General features: G+C 35.6%; 1 protein-coding gene across 1 annotated transcript in view; it reads right to left on the bottom strand.

The window, feature by feature from the left end:
- Positions 1-23,047, bottom strand: part of side-II (sidestep II transmembrane protein) — a 645,324-nt gene that overhangs the window by 289,393 nt on the left and 332,884 nt on the right. The window contains exon 3 of the mRNA XM_075294734.1: positions 18,086-18,212. Within this exon, the coding sequence (XP_075150849.1) occupies positions 18,086-18,212 (127 nt within the window). The remainder of the gene's footprint in view (positions 1-18,085; positions 18,213-23,047) is intronic.

Raw genomic sequence — 23,047 nt, 5'->3', positions numbered from 1 at the left:
CTTCATATTCCATCAGAGAGAAAGAAAGTGAGAGGGGGGGGGGGATATGAACACCCCAAGTATGTTTCAAGAGTAAAATATTATTTTTGGGCGGTGCACATGGAAGATTTTTGTCGTAAAAATCTTGTTTCATCAGCAAATATATAGACGGTTGCCGAAATCTGATACATAATAAAACCTGAAGAAAGTAACGTGGTTGCGACAAACATGTTCACCGTCCATATTCCTTCTCTGGGTGAGGATAACATTAGTTCGTTGAAGACTCTGCAAAAACTTGGAGAGCTCGGCTGGAACATTTTAATGTATCCACCAAATAGCCCAGACGTTCCCCATCGCAATCGCATTTGCTCTATAAAGATAAAATTATGGTAGAGATTTTAAAATATTGTATATCTTTGTACGATGAAAATCTTCTAAACAAATTTTAGTCCCTATTTTAAGTTTTTTTTTTTCTTTTTAATCAAAAGATATCTCCATTAATTTAAAGATTATTTCCTTAAATCATTTCCTTTTTTATACCCTCCACCATAGGATGGGGGGTATACTAACTTTGTCATTCCGTTTGTAACACATCGAAATATTGCTCTAAGACCCCATAAAGTATATATATTCTGGGTCATGGTGAAATTCTGAGTCGATCTGAACATGTCCGTCCGTCCGTCCGTCTGTTGAAATCACGCTAACTTCCGAACGAAACAAGCTATCGACTTGAAACTTAGCACAAGTAGTTGTTATTGATGTAGGTCGGATGGTATTGAAAAGGGGCCATATCGGTCCACTTTTACGTATAGCCCCCATATAAACGGACCCCCAAATTTGGCTTGCGATTGCCCCATATAAACCGATCCCAAGATTTTACCTCCTGAGCCAGTTAGAGGAGCAAAAGTCATCCGATTCGATTGAAATTTGGTCCGAAGCCTCTTAGAGGAGCAAAATTCATCCGATCCGGTTGAAATTGGGTACGTGGTGTTAGTATATGGACTCTAACAACCATGCAAGAATTGGTCCATATCGGTCCATAATTATATATAGCCCCCATATAAATCGATCCCCAGATTTTCGGTCTATAGTTATATATAGGCGATCCCTAATCACACAAAAATTGGTCCTTATCGGTTCATAATCAAAAATAATCTACCAAAATTTTATTTTTATAGAAAACATTGTCAAAATGTTATTTCTATAGAAAATTTTGTCAAAATTTTATTTCTATAGAAAATGTTGTCAAAATTTTATTTCTATAGAACATTTTGTCAAAATTTTATTTCTATAGAACATTTGTCAAAATTTTATTTCTATAGAACATTTTGTCAAATTGTTATTTCTATAGAAAATTTTGTCAGAATTTTATTTCTATAGAAAATTTTACTTCTATAGAAAATGTTGTCAAAATTTTATTTTGTCAAAATTTTATTTCTATAGAAACTTTAAACTTAATTATATACGTAGTTAATCGGCCTTTTTATACCCTCCATCATAGGATGGGGGTATATTAACTTTGTCATTCCGTTTGTAACACATCGAAATATTGCTCTAAGACCCCATAAAGTATATATATTCTGGGTCGTGGTGAAATTCTGAGTCGATCTAAGCATGTCCGTCCGTCCGTCCGACCGTCCGTCCGTCTGTTGAAATCACGCTAAATTCCGAACGAAACAAGCTATCGACTTGAAACTTGGCACAAGTAGTTGTTATCGATGTAACAACTACTTGTGCAGAAATTGGTTCACATCGGTCCATAATTATATATAGCCCCCATATAAACCGATCCCCAGATTTGGCTTGCGGAGCCTCAAAGAGAAGAAAATTTCATCCGATCCGGCTGAAAATTGGTACATGATGTTGGTATATGGTCTCTAACAACCATGCAAAAATTGGTTCACATCGGTCCATAATTATATATAGCCCCCATATAAACCGATCCCCAGATTTGGCTTGCGGAGCCTCAAAGAGAAGCAAATTTCATCCGATCCGGCTGAAATTTGGTACATGATGTAGGTATATGGTCTCTAACAACCATGCAAAAATTGGTCCACATCGGTCCATAATTATATATAGACCCCATATAAACCGATCTCCAGATTTATCTTGCGAAGCCTCAAAGAGGAGCAAATTGCATCCGATCCGGCAGAAATTTGGTACATAGTATTGGTATATGGTCTCTAACAACCGTGCAAAAATTGGTCCACATCGGTCCATAATTATATATGGCGCCCATATAAACCGATCCCCAGATTTGGCTTGCGAAGTCTCCAAGAGAAGCAAATTTCATCCAATCCGGTTGTAATTTGGTACATGGTGTTAGTATATGATCTTTAACAACCGTGCCAGAATTGGTCCATATCGGTCCATAATTATATATAGCCCCCATATAAAACATTCTCCAGATTTGACATCCGGAGCCTCTTGGAGGAGCAAAATTTATCCGATCCGGTTCAAATTAGGCACGTGGTGTTAGTATATGGTCGCTAACAACCATACCAAAATTAGTCCAATCACACAAAAATTGGTCCATATCGGTTCATAATCATGGTTGCTACTAGAGCCAAAAATAATCTACCAAAATTTTATTTCTATAGAAAATTTTGTCAAAATTTTATTTCTAGAGACAATTTTTTTAAAATTTTATTCGGTTCATAATAAAATTTTCATCATTGTCAAAATTTTATTTCTATAGAAAATTTTTTCAAAATTTTATTTCTATAGAAAATTTTGTTCAAATTTTATTCGGTTCATAATAATGGTTGCCACTCGAGCCAAAAATAATCTACCAAGATTTTATTTCTATAGAAAATTTTGTCAAAAGTTGATTTCTATAGAAAATTTTGTTAAAATTTTATTTCTGTAGAAATTTTTGTCAAAATTTTCTTTCTATAGAAAATTTTGTCAAAAATTTTATTTCTATAGAAAATTTTGTGAAAATTTTATTTCTATAGAAAATTTTGTTAAAATTTTATTTCTGTAGAAAATTTTGTCAAAATTTTATGTCTACTTTGTCAAACTGAATTATATACGTATTGGATTGATCTTTTTTGATTTAATATATACCACGTATGGACTTACATACAATTTAGAAGATGCACTGAAAAAAAAGCATACTCGGTTCCAAAGATTTTGTCTTTACTTTAAAAATTTTGGTATTGATTTCGAGCCAAAGAAGCGGAGAATGCATGTAAGGATACTTTTAAGACACAATTCTCTTTTAAATTTAGGTTTTGTGTACTTGCTTCTAGGAAGCAAATTTTAATTTTTCGCTTTCTCAGCTTTTTTTCTTCATATGCTATCAAAGTCCTTTAAAAACGAGTTAACGGCAACTTTATTTTACAAATTAGGACTCGACTTTCAGTAGAAATTATGCTATGTTTGAAGTAAAAAACTTCTTTAAAATAAAGTTTTGAAAAACATGTCCTATATTTGAACGATTTTTTGCTTTGTAGTCAAGATGCAAAAAGACAACAAATTTAAAGACAATTTCATTAAATTTAAAGAATTTTTCTGAATTATTAAAGTCAAGTTGACCTTAGCCTATAAATTTTTTCTTTCATGTTAAGATACCCATTTTTAAGTCAAATCACTTAATTATAAGGACAATACGACTTCATTGAAAAGTTTATCGACTTTTGGACAAGGAAAAAAACTTTATGTTAGAGAAATGCGTCTTCTATGCTAAGCAAAATTTGTATTCGTATTTTAAAGACATGAAATCTTTGACCTCACGACAATGTTTTTTTCAGTGTGGTGTTAGGAGGTTTTAAGATACCTTGCCATCGGCAAGCGTTACCGCAACTTAAGTAATTCGATTGTGGATGGACGTGTTTAGATGAAGTTTCTACGCAATCCATGATGGAGGGTACATAAGCTTCGGCCTGGCCGAACTTACGGCCGTATATACTTGTTTAGTTTAATATATACCACGTATGATCTATGTGGTATATATTACGGTGTTAGGAAGATTTAAGATACCTTGCCATCGGCAAGTGTTACCGCAACTCAAGTAATTCGATTGTGGAGTCTTCAGTAGAAGTTTCTACGCAATCCATGGTGGAGGGTACATAAGCTTCGGCCTGGCCGAACTTACGGCCGTATGTACTTGTTTAATGTTAATTTTCCCTATAGACATACAATTTTAATAGATGGATGCAAATTTGAAAAAATTAGGTCCTATATTTAATGAAAAACAAGTAAGGAAAGTCTAAAGTCGGGCGGGGCCGACTATATTATACCCTGCACCACTTTGTAGATCTACATTTTCGATACCATATCACATCCGTCAAATGTGTTTGGGGCTATATATAAAGGTTTGTCCCAAATACATATATTTAAATATCACTCGATCTGGAAGAATTTGATAGACTTCTACAAAATTTATAGACTCACAATTTAAGTCGGCTAATGCACTAGGGTGGAACACAATGTTAGTAAAAAATATGGGAAACGTTTAAATCTGAAGCAATTTTAAGGAAACTTCGAAAAAGTTTATTTATGATTTATTGCTCGATATATATGTATTAGAAGCTTAGGAAAATTAGAGTCATTTTTACAACTTTTTGACTAAACAGTGGCGATTTTACATGGAAAATGTTGGTATTTTGACCATTTTTTGTCGAAATCAGAAAAACATATATGGGAGCTATATCTAAATCTGAACCGATTTCAACCAAATTTGGCACGCATAGCAACAATGCTAATTCTACTCCCTGTGCAAAATGTCATCTAAATCGGACCAAAAAATTGGCCTCTGTGGTCATATGAGTGTAAATCGGCCGAAAGCTATATATTGGAGCTATATCTAAATCTGAACCGATTTCAACCAAATTTTGCACGCATAGCAACAATGCTAATTCTACTCTGTGTGCAGAGGAGCAACAAATTAGCCTCTGTGGTCATATGAGTGTAAATCGGGCGAAAGCTATATATGGGAGCTATATCTAAATCTGAACCGATTTCAACCAAATTTGGCACGCATAGCTACAATGCTAATTCTACTCCCTGTGCAAAATTTCAACCAAATTGGGGTAAAACTCTGGCTTCTGGGACCGTATTAGTCCATATCGGGCGAAAGATATATATGGGAGCTATATCTAAATCTGAACCGATTTCAATAAAACTTGACACACTTGACTATAGTCCTAATTGATCTTCTTGTGCAAAATTTTAAGAAAATTAGGTTAAAACTCTGGCTTCTGGGGCCATATAAGTCCATATCGGGCGAAATATATATATATATATATATATATATATATATATATATATATATATATATATATATATATATATATATATATATATATATATATATATATATATATATATATATATATATATATATATATATATATATATATAAAGGGTGATTCTTTTGAGGTTAGGATTTTCATGCATTAGTATTTGACAGATCACGTGGGATTTCAGACATGGTGTCAAAGAGAAAGATGCTCAGTATGCTTTGACATTTCATCATGAATAGCCGAACGATCTGCCACAACGTCGAATTTTCAGTGAATGGGCCCTAGAAAAGTTGGCAGAAAATCCGCTTTTTTATCGACAAATTTTGTTCAGCGATGAGGCTCATTTCTGGTTGAATGGCTACGTAAATAAGCAAAATTGCCGCATTTGGAGTGAAGAGCAACCAGAAGCCGTTCAAGAACTGCCCATGCATCCCGAAAAATGCACTGTTTGGTGTGCTTTGTACGCTGGTGGAATCATTGGACCGTATTTTTTCAAAGATGCTGTTGGACGCAACGTTACGGTGAATGGCGATCGCTATCGTTCGATGCTAACAAACTTTTTGTTGCCAAAAATGGAAGAACTGAACTTGGTTGACATGTGGTTTCAACAAGATGGCGCTACATGCCACACAGCTCGCGATTCTATGGCCATTTTGAGGGAAAACTTCGGAGAACAATTCATCTCAAGAAATGGACCGGTAAGTTGGCCACCAAGATCATGCGATTTGACGCCTTTAGACTATTTTTTGTGGGGCTACGTCAAGTCTAAAGTCTACAGAAATAAGCCAGCAGCTATTCCAGCTTTGGAAGACAACATTTCCGAAGAAATTCGGGCTATTCCGGCCGAAATGCTCGAAAAAGTTGCCCAAAATTGGACTTTCCGAATGGACCACCTAAGACGCAGCCGCGGTCAACATTTAAATGAAATTATCTTCAAAAAGTAAATGTCATGGACCAATCTAACGTTTCAAATAAAGAACCGATGAGATTTTGCAAATTTTATGCGTTTTTTTTAAAAAAAAAGTTATCAAGCTCTTAACAAATCACCCTTTATATATATGGGAGCTATATCTAAATCTGAACCGATTTCTTCCAAAATCAACAGGGATCTATTCTGAGCCAAAACACATACTTGTGTTTGAAGTCGATTGGACTAAAACTGCGACCTAGACTTTGATTACAAAAATGTGTTCACGGACAGACGGACAGACGGACATCGCTATATCGACTCAGGAGCCCACCCTGAGCATTTTTGCCAAAGACACCATGTGTCTATCTCGTCTCCTTCTGGGTGTTGCAAACATATGCACTAACTTATAATACCCTGTTCCACAGTGTGGCGCAGGGTATAAAAAGAATTAAAGCAAAGATCATGAAATTGATTTCAATTAAAATTACAGTTCAATCTCTCAAACTTGGACATTCTAAAAAGAGGAAACCTCTCAAAAATGAAAAATTTTCATGATATATTTATTATATTATCTCATTAAACTTAAATTCTCGTAAGAAATTTCTCCTTACTATTGTGGAAATTGAGTGTGCTAAAATTTATGTAGGTCGTTTAAATTCTTATCTAAACTAAAGAGTTAGTCCATATGGAGTCTACACTCAAAAAAAGAGTGAAACCTCTACTTGACTACAGCCAATTTAACTTTGGTTCACTTCTCACACATTCTACTACAAATGCGCCCATCTTGAACTTCGTATGGCACTAAAGACATTCTTCCAATTTTGAACATCAATTTTGTCTTTCAAACCACAAAATTTTCTTTAACAAATTAACCAAAATTTTTCTTTCTGGTGGGTTGATTGTTTTTTCAGTGTATGTAAGATACTAAAATGACTTGTTTATATATAAAAGTCTATAAATAATTATGAACCGATATGAAGTATAATTACACTGAAAAAAATTCAAAGATTTTGTTGTTACAATAATGAAATTGGTATGAATATGGTATCCGGGCCAAAGATATAGAGAACGGAAGTAAGGATACATTTAAAATACAATTTTCTTTTGAATTTGAATTTTGCTTACTTAATTCTAGAAAAAAATTTTGTGCCATCAAATTCCATCGAAAAAGGACTTAAAGTAGAAATTATACTATGTTTCAAGTAAAAAACGTCTTTAAAATAAAGTATTGAATAAAATCTCCTATTTCTTTGTGGTGAAGATACAAAAAGTCAACAATTTTAAAGCTAATATAATTAATTTTAAAGATTATTTTCAGAATTATTAAAGCCAATTTAACTTAAGTCAAATGAAATTTTCTTTGATGTTAAGATACCCATTTTTAAGCTGATTATTTTAACTATAAAGACAGTACTACTACATTAAAAAGTGTATCGACTTTTGGACAAGAGAAAAACTTTTTATCAGAGAAATGCGTCTCCTATGTTATGCTAAGCAAAATTCGCTTTCGTATTTTGAGGCCATGAAATATTTGGCCTCACAACAATATTTTTTTCAGTTTATAGACCGATGTGGATAAGTTTATGCATTGCTATTAGAAGCCATATACCTGCATCGAATAAAAATTCGATAAAAGAGATCTGTATCCTAATTCTAATTTTATAGAACCTAGATTTAAGGCTACATAGCTTTCTAAAGTGCTGTTTTCTTTCAGCACTGGATGCAACAATTGTATGGGCTATCCAGAATATCGTTGCACTGGTGTTCTATCCAGAATATCTCTCAGTACAAGTGGCATCGGTGTTGCCAGATTGCATTTTGATAAAGTGTCGCTTTTTAGTTTCACAATAGCAATTTATTGTGACTAATTTATCGAATAACATTAAATTCAAAGTGGTACAGTCTCATAAATAATCGCAGCAATAAATATTTATTACTATTTGGACATTTCATACATTAAAAATGTAAGATTTCCCTTGTTTTCTGTGATTGTTTTTAAACAGCTGATGACAGTGTTGCATTTTTTTGGAGATGTCCTGGAAAAACGAGTACGCTGTTTTATTTTAGTCCGGGACTGCATGGAAGCGATACCTTTGGCTCGGAATCAATACCAAAACCCGCAAGCGAATTTAAAAACCTTTGGATTTAAGTAAACCTTTTTTAGTGTACAAAAAAACATTAGTTAAGGTTTTCATGTCTTCAGCTTCATTCAATTACCACCATTGTATAACTATATAATTATTTATAACATTGTTTTAGAATTAGAATGTACGCTATAACTCATGCAATTCAATCATAATATACATTTTAATAAATTTCATTTCATTGTCCAACGTCATTCTATGCTAACTACCCCACGAAGTGTTTTTTATGTAATGATTTATAGTTTTTAAAAACAAACATAAAACAATAAAAATTCGTTCAAGATTTCAGTCATTTTAATTAATTGCCGACAAGCATGAGCATTGTAATAATAACTCCTCGTTTGCCATTCCACTACCATTCAGAATTTTCCTTTTCATTTCATATTCGCCATGGTTTGGGTCATTTGCAGACTGTTTCGCGCCAGCAGCACCATTGTGCGGTTGCAATTAAAACAAATTTCTCTTTCCGTTTCCCGGTTTCATTTGGCTCTTGTTGCCGTGGCAGTTACTTATTTAATTTCAATTGTTTTGTTATTTCCCTACAAGGGGCTCGAGCCCCTTTCGCCCCCCCAATGGCCATATTTTAATGAATTTTCCTCCATACCTCGATAGTCTATCAACGTCGATTGATGCAAAAGAGTATTTAAAGATTAGAGGCTTATGACGCCTACTGAAATCACCACATTGTCCTATTTTCCTTGTAACGCGTTGGAAGTGAGTGGAATGAATTTATTTCAAATGTAATTACAGAGAATGATGTTGGACATGTGTTTGTGTGAGTAGATGGTCATAATAGTGTAAATTCGCTCCTAATGCTGATTGATTGATTAATTTATGAAGTTCATGGCATGTCCAATGACAGGAGGGATTTTTGGTGTTTGGGAAAATAGTCAGAACAATTTATTACCTGTGTGGGTTGTATTGAAAATAATCAGCCGCAGTGGCTATTAGAGTTCATCTTGATGAGAAAATTAATATCACATAGTATATGTGTTACGTTTTATTGAATTCTCTCCATTTAAGATAGGTGATAGGCTTAAAATCTTACTAAAAATAGAATAAATATTTTCATATAATTTGGACATGTTCACACAGAATTAAAGGGTGATACGGTCAAAATTTGGTCAAGGGAAAACGCGTGTAAATCGGTGAAATCGTTTATTTAAAAAATCAAATTAAATTTCTTTTTCAAGTTCAATTAGTATAAAATTCAGGAAAAATATTCAGTTAGGCTTTCGCTTTTCCAAATCCGAATTGCCGGGCCTCACGCTTGACACCTGCCATCAGATTTTGTACAGCCACCTTGTCCACCTTCTTCGCCGCAGAAAGCCAGCTTGCCTTGAACTGCTGCTCGTCCTTAGCAGTTTTTTTGGTCTTCTTTAGGTTCCGCTTGACAATAGCCCAGTATTTCTCAATTGGGCGGAGCTCTGGCATGTTGGGAGGGTTCTTGTCCTCGGGAACCACCTGCACGTTGTTGACGGCGTACCACTCCATGGCTTTTTTACCGTAATGGCTAGATGCCAAATCCGGCCAAAACAGTACGGAACAAACGTGTTTCTTCAGGAAAGGCAGCAGACGTTTATTCAAACACTCTTTCACGTAAATTTCTTGGTTGACAGTCCCGGAAGCAATGAAAATGCTGCTTTTCAAGCCACAGGTACAGATGGCTTGCCAAACCAGATATTTCTTTGCGAACTTTGACAGTTTTATGTGCTTGAAAATATCTGCTACCTTTCCCCTTCCTTTTGCCGTATAAAACTCCTGTCTCGGAAGCTGCTTTTGACGTAGGTTTCGTCGTCCATTACCACGCAGTCAAACTTCGTCAGCATCGTCGTGTACAGCCTCCGGGATCGCGCTTTGGCCGTCGTATTTTGTTTATCATCGCGATTTGGAGTCACTACCTTCTTGTAAGTCGATAGTCCGGCTCGTTTTTTGGCTCGATGCACGGTTGTAGACGATACACCCAGCTTATTTGCGGCATCTCGGAGAGAGAGGTTAGGGTTTCGCTTGAAACTACCGGCAACTCTCTTTGTCGTCTCAGCGGCTTCCGGTTATCGATTTCCCCCCGATCCAAACTTCCTGGCTGTCGACAAACGTTCCCCAAACACTTTAATTACATTTGTAACGGTTGATTTGGCAACTTTTAGCGATTTTGCCAGCTTTGCGTGCGAGTAGCTCGGATTTTCGCGATGCGCGAGCAAAATTTTGATACGCTGCTCTTCTTGCTTGGACGGCATTTTGACAACTGAAGAGTGAATTCCAAAATCAAAATAGAAGCAACATTCTACACACACACACCTTCAAAATGAGGGGAGTTCACGTTTTTTAAATGCAAAATTGAAAGAAATACGTCAAGTTTATATTGACCAAATTTTGACCGTATCACCCTTTAGTCCAAATCGGGCGAATGATATATATGGGAGCTATATCTAAATCTGAACCGACTGCAACTAAATTTTGCACAATTAACGATACTATAAAACGTACTCCTTGTGCAAAATTTCAAGCAACTCAGGGCAAAACTCTGGCTTTTGAGGCCATATAAATCCAAATCGGACGAAAGGTATATATGGGAGCTATATCTATATCGGAACCGATTTTAACCAAATTAAGCACACTTAACGATACTATTAAACGTACTTGTTGTGCAAAATTTGAAGCAAATCAGGGCAAAACTCTGTCTTTTGGGGCCATATAAATCCAAATCGGACGAAAGATATATATGGGAGCTATATCTAAATCTGAACCGATTTCAACGAAATTTGGCACAATTAACGATACTATTAAACGTACTCCTTGTACAAAATTTTAATCAAATCAGGGCAAAACTCTGGCTTTTGAAGCCATATAAGTCCAAATCGGACGAAAGATATATATGGGAGCTATATATAAATCTGAACCGATTTAGCTGATATTTGGTAGCATTTACGGGACTGACAAAACATTCAGATGTACAACATTTGAAGAACGTCGGTTCATAAATACGTGAATTATGATCAAATCGGTGATAACTATATATGGCAGCTATATCTAAATCTGAACCGATTGTCTTCTACCCGAAGAAAGACGTTATGTCAAATTTGAGGACCATCGGACTTAAACTGCGACCTGTACTTTGTGCACAAAATTACATATACAGACAGACGGACGGACAGACAGACGGACATCGCTAAATCGACTCAGAATTTAATTCTAAGCCGATCGGTATACTAAAAGATGGGTCTATGACAATTATTTCTTGGCGTTACATACAAATTCACAAACTTATTATACCCTGTACCACAGTAGTGGTGAAGGGTATAAAAATCGTCATTAAATTAACTGAAATACTGAATCATGTGATTTAAGATAAAAACGCTTCAAATATAGGCTAAGACTTATTTTGAGGGTTTAGCCTCACAGTAGTGGTGAAGGGTATAAATACCGCAGGCGCAAACGTTCAACGGATTTCTACGAAGCTTGTTAAATCGAGGAAAATTGTTCTAGTGAACTTTTTAACTGCAGTTCACGAAATTACACCCTCTCATAGGTGAAAAATGAACTAAAAGTAATAACAAAATAAAAACAAGTATATAAGGCCGAAAGTTCGGCCAGGCCGAATCTTATGTACCCACCACCATGGATTGCGTAGAAACTTCTACGAAAGACTATCATCCACAATCGAATTACTTGGGATGTGGTATCTTAAAACTTCTTAACATCGTTTTCTAAATTGTGATTTAGTCCATGCATGGTATATATTAGACAAAAAAGTTATGTATAGTTAAGTCTACAAATAATTACGAATCGATATGGACTTTTTGTACGTAGAGAGCCAGAATTGAAATATGGGTCGCTTATATGGGGGCTATATACAATAATGAACTCGATATGGACCATTTTTTGTGTGATTGGGGATCGATTTATCTGAGGGCCATATAAAGGGTGATTTGTTAAGAGCTTGATAACTTTTTTTTAAAAAAAAACGCATAAAATTTGCAAAATCTCATCGGTTCTTTATTTGAAACGTTAGATTGGTCCATGACATTTACTTTTTGAAGATAATTTCATTTAAATGTTGACCGCGGCTGCGTCTTAGGTGGTCCATTCGGAAAGTCCAATTTTGGGCAACTTTTTCGAGCATTTCGGCCGGAATAGCCCGAATTTCTTCGGAAATGTTGTCTTCCAAAGCTGGAATAGTTGCTGGCTTATTTCTGTAGACTTTAGACTTGACGTAGCCCCACAAAAAATAGTCTAAAGGCGTCAAATCGCATGATCTTGGTGGCCAACTTACCGGTCCATTTCTTGAGATGAATTGTTCTCCGAAGTTTTCCCTCAAAATGGCCATAGAATCGCGAGCTGTGTGGCATGTAGCGCCATCTTGTTGAAACCACATGTCAACCAAGTTCAGTTCTTCCATTTTTGGCAACAAAAAGTTTGTTAGCATCGAACGATAGCGATCGCCATTCACCGTAACGTTGCGTCCAACAGCATCTTTGAAAAAATACGGTCCAATGATTCCACCAGCGTACAAACCACACCAAACAGTGCATTTTTCGGGATGCATGGGCAGTTCTTGAACGGCTTCTGGTTGCTCTTCACTCCAAATGCGGCAATTTTGCTTATTTACGTAGCCATTCAACCAGAAATGAGCCTCATCGCTGAACAAAATTTGTCGATAAAAAAGCGGATTTTCTGCCAACTTTTCTAGGGCCCATTCACTGAAAATTCGACGTTGTGGCAGATCGTAAGTCTATTCATGATGAAATGTCAAAGCGATGTGGACCAATTTTTGCATGGTTGTTAGAGACCATATACTAACACCATGTACCAAATTTCAGCCGGATCGGATGAAATTTGCTTCTCTTAGAGGCCTCGCAAGCCAAATCGGGGGATCGGTTTATATGGGGGCTATATATAATTATGGACCGATGTGGACCAATTTTTGCATGGTTGTTAGAGACCATATACTAACACCATGTACCAAATTTCAGCCGGATCGGATGAAATTTTCTTCTCTTAGAGGCCTCGCAAGCCAAATCGGGGGATCGGTTTATATGGGGGCTATATATAATTATGGACCGATGTGGACCAATTTTTGCATGGTTGTTAGAGACCATATACTGACACCACGTACCAAATTTCAGCCGGATCGGATGAAATTTGCTTCTCTTAGGGGCCTCGCAAACCAAATCGGGGGATCGGTTTATATGGGGGCTATATATAATTATGGACCGATGTGGAGCAATTTTTGCATGGTTGTTAGAGACCATATACTAACACCATGTACCAAATTTCAGCCGGATCGGATGAAATTTGCTTCTCTTAGAGGCCTCGCAAGCCAAATCGGGGGATCAGTTTATATGGGGGCTATATATAATTATGGACCGATGTGGACCAATTTTTGCATGGTTGTTAGAGACCATATACTAACACCATGTACCAAAATTCAGCCGGATCGGATGAAATTTGCTTCTCTTAGAGGCCTCGCAAGCCAAATTTTGGGGTCCGTTTATATGGGGGCTATACGTAAAAGTGGACCGATATGGCCCATTTGCAATACCATCCGACCTACATCAATAACAACTACTTGTGCCAAGTTTCAAGTCGATAGCTTGTTTCGTTCGGAAGTTAGCGTGATTTCAACAGACGGACGGACGGACGGACGGACGGACGGACGGACATTCTCAGATCGACTCAGAATTTCACCACGACCCAGAATATATATACTTTATGGGGTCTTAGAGCAATATTTCAATGTGTTACAAACGGAATGACAAAGTTAATATACCCCCCATCCTATGGTGGTGGGTATAAAAATAATTGGTGCCAAATCATGTCCATTTTAACCAAACAATAGTTTAACCTATTCTCAATATTTTTGGGAATCGTACGAAGATGCTCTGCTGTGTCAATGAATTTTATACCCACGTTTAATTCATAAAATATTTGAGGTACACTTAAAAAAAAAAGGAAATTTAATTTGGATGTGGAAAATTTCGAAAAAAACATTATTTTGCAACAAAACCAAGTTAAATTTCTCATTAGTTTAATGACGGACTTTTTTCTGTGTACTTTTTGGAAAATTCATTTATATAATTTATCCCTACTGTGATTTATACATCCATAGAAGCAATGCGAAGCAAACATTTTGTTTTCTCGCCAAACATAAAATTGTTTTCGAAATCAGATATATAATTTCCGAGAAAATAACATGGTGGCGACAATCATACAACCCCAAAAATTAAACTTTTGTACTGTACAGGGTAAAATTTTGAAAACTTAAATTTATTACGAAAATTTTGTAAAAGTTGTTATACCCTCCACCGTAAGATATTTGGTATACAGACTTTGTCAAAAATTGTTCTCAGTATATATATTCTTGGTCGTGGTAAATGGTATTCTGATCTGCTGCCGTCCGTTTGTTGAAATCATACTAAGTTTCCAACAAAACAAACTATCTACTTGAAACTTTGCCCAAAAATACTTACATTAATGTAGGCTGGATGATGTTGCAAATGGGCCATATCGGACCCCTGGTAGTCATAGCCCTCATGGTTAGGTTAGGTTAGGTGGCAGCCCGATGTATCAGGCTCACTTAGACTATTCAGTCCATTGTGATACCACATTGGTGAACTTCTCTCTTATCACTGAGTGCTGCCCGATTCCATGTTAAGCTCAATGACAAGGACCTCATTTTTATAGCCGAGTCCGAAAGGCGTCCCACATCGCAGTGAAACCACTTAGAGAAGCTTTGAAACCCTCAGAAATGTCACCAGCATTACTGAGGTGGGATAATCCACCGCTGAAAAACTTTTTGGTCTTCGGTCGAAGCAGGAATCGAGGCGGGCATTGCACCACGGTGGTGCCCTCATACCAAGCACCCTCATTTAAATCCCGAAACCTCTTGGAAGAGCATATTTCATCCGGTGCGATTGAAATTTAATACGAAATGTCAATATATACTTTTTAATAATCATGCAAATCTTAGTCAATATCAGCCTATAATTATATATAGTGATTATATAAACCGATCCCCAGATTTCACTTTTACACTAAAAAAAAAAAATAAAATAAAAACCTCCTCTTAAGGATTTTGGTATTGATTCCGAGCCAACGATTCGGTTTCTTTTAAATAAAGACTGTTTTTAGGGAATTATCCCTCATTAAATGTAAAGGCTATATAAAATTAAAATTAGGATATATAGAATTTACATTTTCTTTTTGTGTTATATTAACAAAATTATTGTTGTACGAATAAATTTCAGTTTAAAAATCAAATTTTTAACAGATGCTGCAAATTAAAAAATGTTTTTTTGTTTTTTTATTTCATAAAAATATTAAGCAAAAATGCAAAATCCTTAATATAATCCCTAATATTTGAAGCTCTTTTATGTAATAAATACAAAGATTCAACATCTCAGATAATTTAAAGATTGTTTCTTTAAATCAAAAATGTATTTCCTTACTTTAAGGAAAATGCGTCGTACTTCAAAGACATGTGACGTGAAATTCAAAGATTTGTGTTCTAAATGTAAAGAAGAACATTTTTAAAGAAAAGATTATAAACCTTGTTTTAATTAAAATTTCTGTATTTTAAAGAAATTTGTCTTCAATATTGATCCGATCGGTTTGCCCTGATTTCAATGCGAAAAGTGGTTCATGTCGATTCATAACTATTTGTAGACTTCTCTATATAACCCGATCAAGTACACCGAAAAAAAAGTGAACTGTTTTGTAGGAAGAATGAACTACCACATTGTTAAAACCAGGCAATTTTAATGCCTTATTGTACTTTTTAACTGCAGTTCACGAAATTACATCATCTCATAGAAGAAAAAATTAACTAAAAGTAAAGAAGAAAATCATTGGCGCCAAATCATGACCATTTTAACTACACAGTAGTTCATTCTTACTATTTTTGGGAATCGTACGAAAATTTTCATTTGTTTTAGTTTGTATTGATCTTATGTGTACGGTCATTGAACTTTATACTCACGTTTAGTTCATAAAATTTTTGAGACATACTTAAAAAAAGTAAGATTTCATTAAGCTGTGGAAAATTTCGATAAAAATAATAAAATTTAAATACAAGCAAATAATTTTTTTTTTCAAGAAAAATAAGTTAAATTTAGCATTAGTTAAACTACGGAAATTTTTTTCTGTGTAGCAAATTGGCTTAATCGACTAACCAAGAAGTTACCTTGCCATCGGCTTCTTCAGGTGTCGAATAGTCGACTGTTATTTATCTTCGGGCTCATACGCGTAATTCTAGGGTTCATCACCTTTGGAGTATTCCTTCACCAATCGATATGAGCCATTCTTTAACGATTGAAAAATTTGCAATATCATTTGGTGTACAGTATCTATGGTTTCACCAACTGATGGTAACACCAACTGATTTTGGTCAACCTTCGCGAAATTCGTCTTGGAGTGAACCTCGTACGACCTCGGTGGATTGACTATATCATCGATAAACACTGGTCCTATACGGAACTTCATCGCCAAGAATTGAATTAAATTCATCAATGCATTGTTGTTGGGTTAATCTACTCCGAAATTTTGTGAATTATTTTCTCTTTAGTACAACTTCGTACACACTCTAACGTGGGTACATAAGATTCTGCCTGGCCGACCTTTCGGTCATATGTCCTTGTTCAGAATTTGTTTCGAATAGAATTTGTTTCAACTTGAAACTTTTAGTCTGATTAGTTGTATGCATAAAATCTCACAAAGCACATTCTCTGTTCAATTCAAATTCGCATTTTCGATTGTTTTCCTCAAAAATCTATTACTCAATTTCGGTCACTATCAAATGTCGACTAGTCGACTTCACTTGATTAAAAGAAAAAAAAATCTGCTTAGATTTTTTAATTCTTAATCTGTTGTTTTCCTTTCAAATGAATTGATGAAGGAACTCATTCCACCGTAAGGAGTACTCAACTGTCTTATATGTCAAAATACTCTATGGAATGGAATACGAATACACTGTATTAAAAAGAAATGAGTAGGTAATGGATATTTCAAATATAAATATGGCCTCCTCAACAAATTTGATGAAAAAATGATACTACTGTATCATTCACTCTTAGTTAATCCAAAGATGTCACAAAACCGACTGTGCCATGACAAGTCAAAACAAAACAAACAAAAAAAAAATGTTTTAATTTTTGTCTAAATATTTTAAAGGAATTGAGACCTTTAAATGCCGAGAAAAGCCTCAACTTGAAACTTTTAGTCTGATTAGTTGTCTGCATAAAATCTCACACAGCACATTCTCTGTTCAATTCAAATTCGCATTTTCAATTGTTTTCCTTAAAAATCTATTAGTCAATTTCGGTCACTATCAAATGTCGATTAGTCGAGTTGACTTGATTTTAAAAAAATCTACTTAGATTTTTTTTAATTCTTATTCTGTTGTTTTCCTTTCAAATGAATTATTTGATGAAGGAACTCATTCCACCGTAAGGAGTACTCAACTGTCTTATATGTCAAAATACTCTATGGAATGGAATACGAATACTATGTATTAAAAAGAAATGAGTAGGTAATGGATATTTCAAATATAAATATGACCTCCTCAACAAATTTGATGAAAAAATGATACTACTGTATCATTCACTCTTAGTTAATCCAAAGATGTCACAAAACCGACTGTGCCATGACAAGTCAAAACAAACCAAACAAAAAAAAAACGTTTTAATTTTTGTCTAAATATTTCAAAGGAATTGAGACCTCTAAATGCCGAGAAAAGCCTCGACTTGATAGGCAACCAAGGGAACAAAGGAAATCACTCACATAGAAAATAGAAAATTAAGACTTACCTGTATAATGGTATTCCGGCGTTATCACGAAACCATAAGACCATGTAGACATCATCCAATGGCGCCGATATGGGACATGGCAGTGACACTGATTTACCCTCGACAGCTTCAATATCTTTTGTTTTAACTATTAACAGATCCAGCAAAGAGAAAGAGAGACACACAAACATATAACGGTTAAGCCCCAAGATGACGATTATGGTGGGTAGAGGCAATATTGGTCAAAAGAAGACGTGAACATGACCCCAGTCATTATGGTAGATAGATTATGGAACATAAAGGCGACAAAAGCCAGCAGGTGTATTAACAGAACAGCCGCAGGACATCAAAAGCCAAGAACCGGCAATAATACAACATGGGCCAGCGCATACACGTTCAATGGGAACAATGGTACGAGTACGATGCCAACGATGGTGGTAACGATTTGCAATGTCGTGGCGTTAGTTATGGAAATGGAAATAGCGACCCAGGTCAGGGTATTATCCCCATGGTTTTGTTTTGTTATTATCCCACAAAAATCCCATGACCATGACAACGCCATCATCGGCAACGATGTCAGTGAGCATTATATCCACGTAGTTATTATTGCCATTTAGTTAGTTACCCAGGCATAAGAATTCGTGTTCCATACCCCCATCACCATCCCCATGGAACACGAAACACGATGAGATATAAGAATTGTGGCCATTGCATTCGATTGTTGGACATTTTTATCAGTAGAACACAGCAACAATAGCACAAGGTGTACACGGTGAGCCAGTACAATAGGGGGACCCACATATCATATTTTTTGGTGGGCCACCGAAAAGAGTGGCGACCATGCAAATTTAATTAATTTAACAGCATCATCGTGGCCCAACAATCATCAATTGTTTGATGAAGAAAATTTAATATGAAACGGGCAAATGGGAGCAATGTCACCAAAATCATTTTTGTTATTCATGGTTCAGGATAATGGTTGACCATAGCAAAATGTTGAAATTTTGTGTCCACAATTTAAGGTGGTGGTAGCGTGGTGGGCATGATGTTATTTTCGAAGAGGAGCAATATCAAATAATTTTCATCATCCACGAAAATTTGGTTAATACATATAATGTTATTGAAGCCCCATACAGAGAGTAGAAAACGAAGAGAGAGATAGAGAGTGAGAGCACACATAGTCCAGGTATAGTTATATGGTTTATAGATGTAAATGTTCACAATGACAGTTTGCAATGCAATGGTTTTTGTTGTTGTTGTGTTTTTTTTTTTTTTTGTTTTGTGGTTCGATTTTGTTGCAGGCGTTGCAAGTCATTGGTGGTTGGGGGGTTTGTGGCCATTGGGTGTGTGTGGTTCCATTAGTATTGGGCGTTTGGTCAATTTGGTATTGACAGTGTTTTTGGTTTTGGTTAGAGGTTATTGTTTTCATTGTAGAGTTGTGGTTTTTGAACAATGTTGACATTGTATTAATTGTCCCCACACACGCATATATGTATATGCATTTAGTTATACGCATACACATACACAATTCACAATATGTACACATAATGGCACCCACATATAACATTTGTACCCAAATGAAGATCCATACGAACAACCATTTTCGATAATTATTATAGTCATTGTCAGTGACCATCCATATTTAACCAGAACCAGATATGAAGTTGATTTAGATAATTGTTGACATTATTATGCACAACACCAACAGTTTTTGTTCCATTATTGATGAGCGGGGGTGGATTCCAATCAATCGTTTCGGTTTTTCGATGATAATAAATAATTGCAGGGGCGTTTGCATTGATATTAATACGTGGAAATCCAATCGAGAGAAATATGAAAAGAGAAAGAAAATGGAAAAATATAAATTAATAAATATAGTAGAATATTTGAGTGATTAGAATTTATTTTTTATAAAAAGTGTATACACTAAAGAAATAAGGTTTTAATGAAGAAATTAAAATAAAAAAAAAAATATTTTTTACTTTTTATATCAGTAGTTTTTGTTACTTTTATTTTATTTTCTTATTATCTAATTTTTACTGTTGGCACCATAACAGAAGGCCTTAACACACTCAGCTATAAACGCCATTGAACACGAAGCATCAAAATGTTTATTCAAATGTTTGTGGTATGAACCTAATATGACACCACCTCATGACATTCTAACATTCTTAATTTTTTTATACCCTCCACCATAGGAGGGTATAACTTTGTCATTCCGTTTGTAACACATCGAAATATTGCTCTAAGACCCCATAAAGTATATATATTCTGGGTCGTGGTGAAATTCTGAGTCGATCTGAGCATGTCCGTCCGTCCGTCTGTTGAAATCACGCTAACTTCCGAACGAAACAAGCTATCGACTTGAAACTTTGCACAAGTAGTTGTTATTGATGTAGGTCGGATGGTATTGCCAATGGGCCATATCGGTTCACTTTTACGTATAGCCACCATATAAACGGACCCCAAAATTTGGCTTGCGAATCATCTAAGAGAAGCAAATTTCATCCGATCCGGCTGAAATTTGGTACATGGTGTTAGTATATGGTCTCTAACAACCATGCAAAAATTGGTCCACATCGGTCCACTTTTACGTATAGCCCCCATATAAACGGACCCCCAAATTTGGCTTGCGAATCCTCTAAGAGAAGCAAATTTCATCCGATCCGGCTGAAATTTGGTACATGGTGTTAGTATATGGTCTCCAACAACCATGCAAAAATTGGTCCACATCGGTCCATAATTATATATAGCCCCCATATAAACCCCGATTTGGCTTCCGGAGCCTCTAAGAGAAGCAAATTTCATCCGGTCCGGCTGAAATTTGGTACATGGCGTTAATTTATGGTCTCTAATGACCATGAAAAAATTGGTCCACATCGGTCCATAATTATATATAGCCCCCATATAAACCGATCCCCAGATTTGACCTCCGGTGCCTTTTGGAGAAGCAAAATTCATCCGATCTGGTTGAAATTTGGTACGTAGTGGTAGTATATTATATTTAACAACTATGCCAAAAGTGGTCCATATCAGTCCATAATCGTATATAGCCCCCATATAAACCGATCCCGAGATTTGCTCTTGGAGGAGCAAATTTCATAGGAGTCAGTTGAAAATTGGTACTTTGTGCTATTTAGTATATGGCCGTTAACAACCATGCCTAACTATGTCCATATCGGTCTATAGTTATATATAGCCATTAGATAAATCGATCCCCAGTCACACAAAAATTGGTCCATATCAAGTTCATAATTGTATATAACCCCATATAAGCGACCCCCATATTTCAATTCTGGCTCTCTACGTATTGTCTAATACATACCACGTATGGACTAACTCACAATTTAGAAAACGATGTTAAGAAGTTTTAAGATACCACAACCCAAGTAATTCGATTGTCGATGACAGTCTTTCGTAGAAGTTTCTACGCAATCCATGGTGGAGGGTACATAAAATTCGGCCTGGCCGAACTTACGGCCGTATTTACTTGTTTTCAATTCTTGCGATACATATAAAGTATTAGAAGAAATTTTGATCATAAGCATAATTTTAAAAATCATTGTAATAATCTTAAGAAGAGTTTACAACCCCGACTAAATATTATCAAATACTTATCGTCGCTTCGTAGTCATGTGCATACAAATAATCTTCTGAAAATCGTCCAAGCTATAATTCGATCAAAAATAGACTACGGACTTGTATTCTACAATGTTGCTCCAAAAGTCGCTAAGTCTGCATTTGAGAGCACTATGCATAGTGCAATCAGATCCAGTCTAAGTGCTTTCAGAACAACTGCCTTACAAAACTTATTACCCGAACGAGCCTATAAACTGAAATGCAGACTTTCACACAAAACAAATTGCAGACAACCCAGCATCTTAGCAAAGAAAACATTACTACTGGGTAAACGTAAGACTAACCTATGATGTCCTTCTGCATTTTGTGATATGTTCGAAATATCTAAAAAATTGGGTCTGACCAAGTTCAAAATACCTGCTTATAAACGCCCGCCATGGGCTTTAAATACAAAACAATTTGATTCCTCTCTAACATACCTGAATAAAAACAACACCAACCCAACAATCTTTCGTTCCTTATCTAATGAAATATTTAAGATTGGTTAAGCTACACTTGTAGTTTAGTCAATACATGGTTTTAAGCTGAAATCAAAAACAACAATAATGATTGAAGAATAAACCAACAATAACAAACAAAACGAATGGAGATAGAGGAAGCACGCTCAAAAACAAACCCAGCCAACTACATTCAAATCGATGCTTTGAGTTTGGCAAAGGAAAAGAAATATGCTTGCAAATTTGTTAAGGCAGTAGCCGACTAGCAAACCTTTTTTCGGAAGGTTCAAGCGTAGTTCGCTTTGGGTTGAGTGAATTACCCGAATCTATTCTGATAATTGATTGATAGTTTTGCTGCAAGTAGAGAATGCTGATGAGGAATGTGGTAAGTGTGGTACATCCAACCATCTTGCAGTCTATAGGGCTTTGTCCAAATAAATTTGGCAAGCACAGTTTTCTTCTGTTGGTTAAGCTACAAGTGTAGCTTAGAAGAATAAACCAACAATAACAAACAAAACGAATATTTATAAATTATAAAATGGATGGTTGGGATATAGTCTTCACTGACGGTTCCAAAACCACCACGAACACCTCTTTCGCTGTTGTATCGGAAAATTAATACGTTCTATCAACGGAAAGAGTCCATGAGGACGCCTCCATATGTGATGCCGAAGCTCTCTCACTTCAAAAAGCATTAGAAATATGTTCAGACAGCCGATCTGTTTTTAATGCGTGTTCTAACTGCTGGAATAAGTACGAATTTATTGTTCAAATCCAACAGCTTATGCTTGATATGAAAAACATAGTAAACAACATGAAAAACATGGCATAGCTGGGAATGAAAAAGCCGACTGCATTGCAAAAGTTTTTGCCCGTTAATAAAAAACTTGTAATAAAATTGGCGCTA

The sequence above is a fragment of the Haematobia irritans genome, chromosome 2 (assembly GCF_050003625.1).
Source record: "Haematobia irritans isolate KBUSLIRL chromosome 2, ASM5000362v1, whole genome shotgun sequence".
Classification (NCBI taxonomy): domain Eukaryota; kingdom Metazoa; phylum Arthropoda; class Insecta; order Diptera; family Muscidae; genus Haematobia; species Haematobia irritans.
This window is presented reverse-complemented; position numbering and strand designations above follow the sequence as displayed.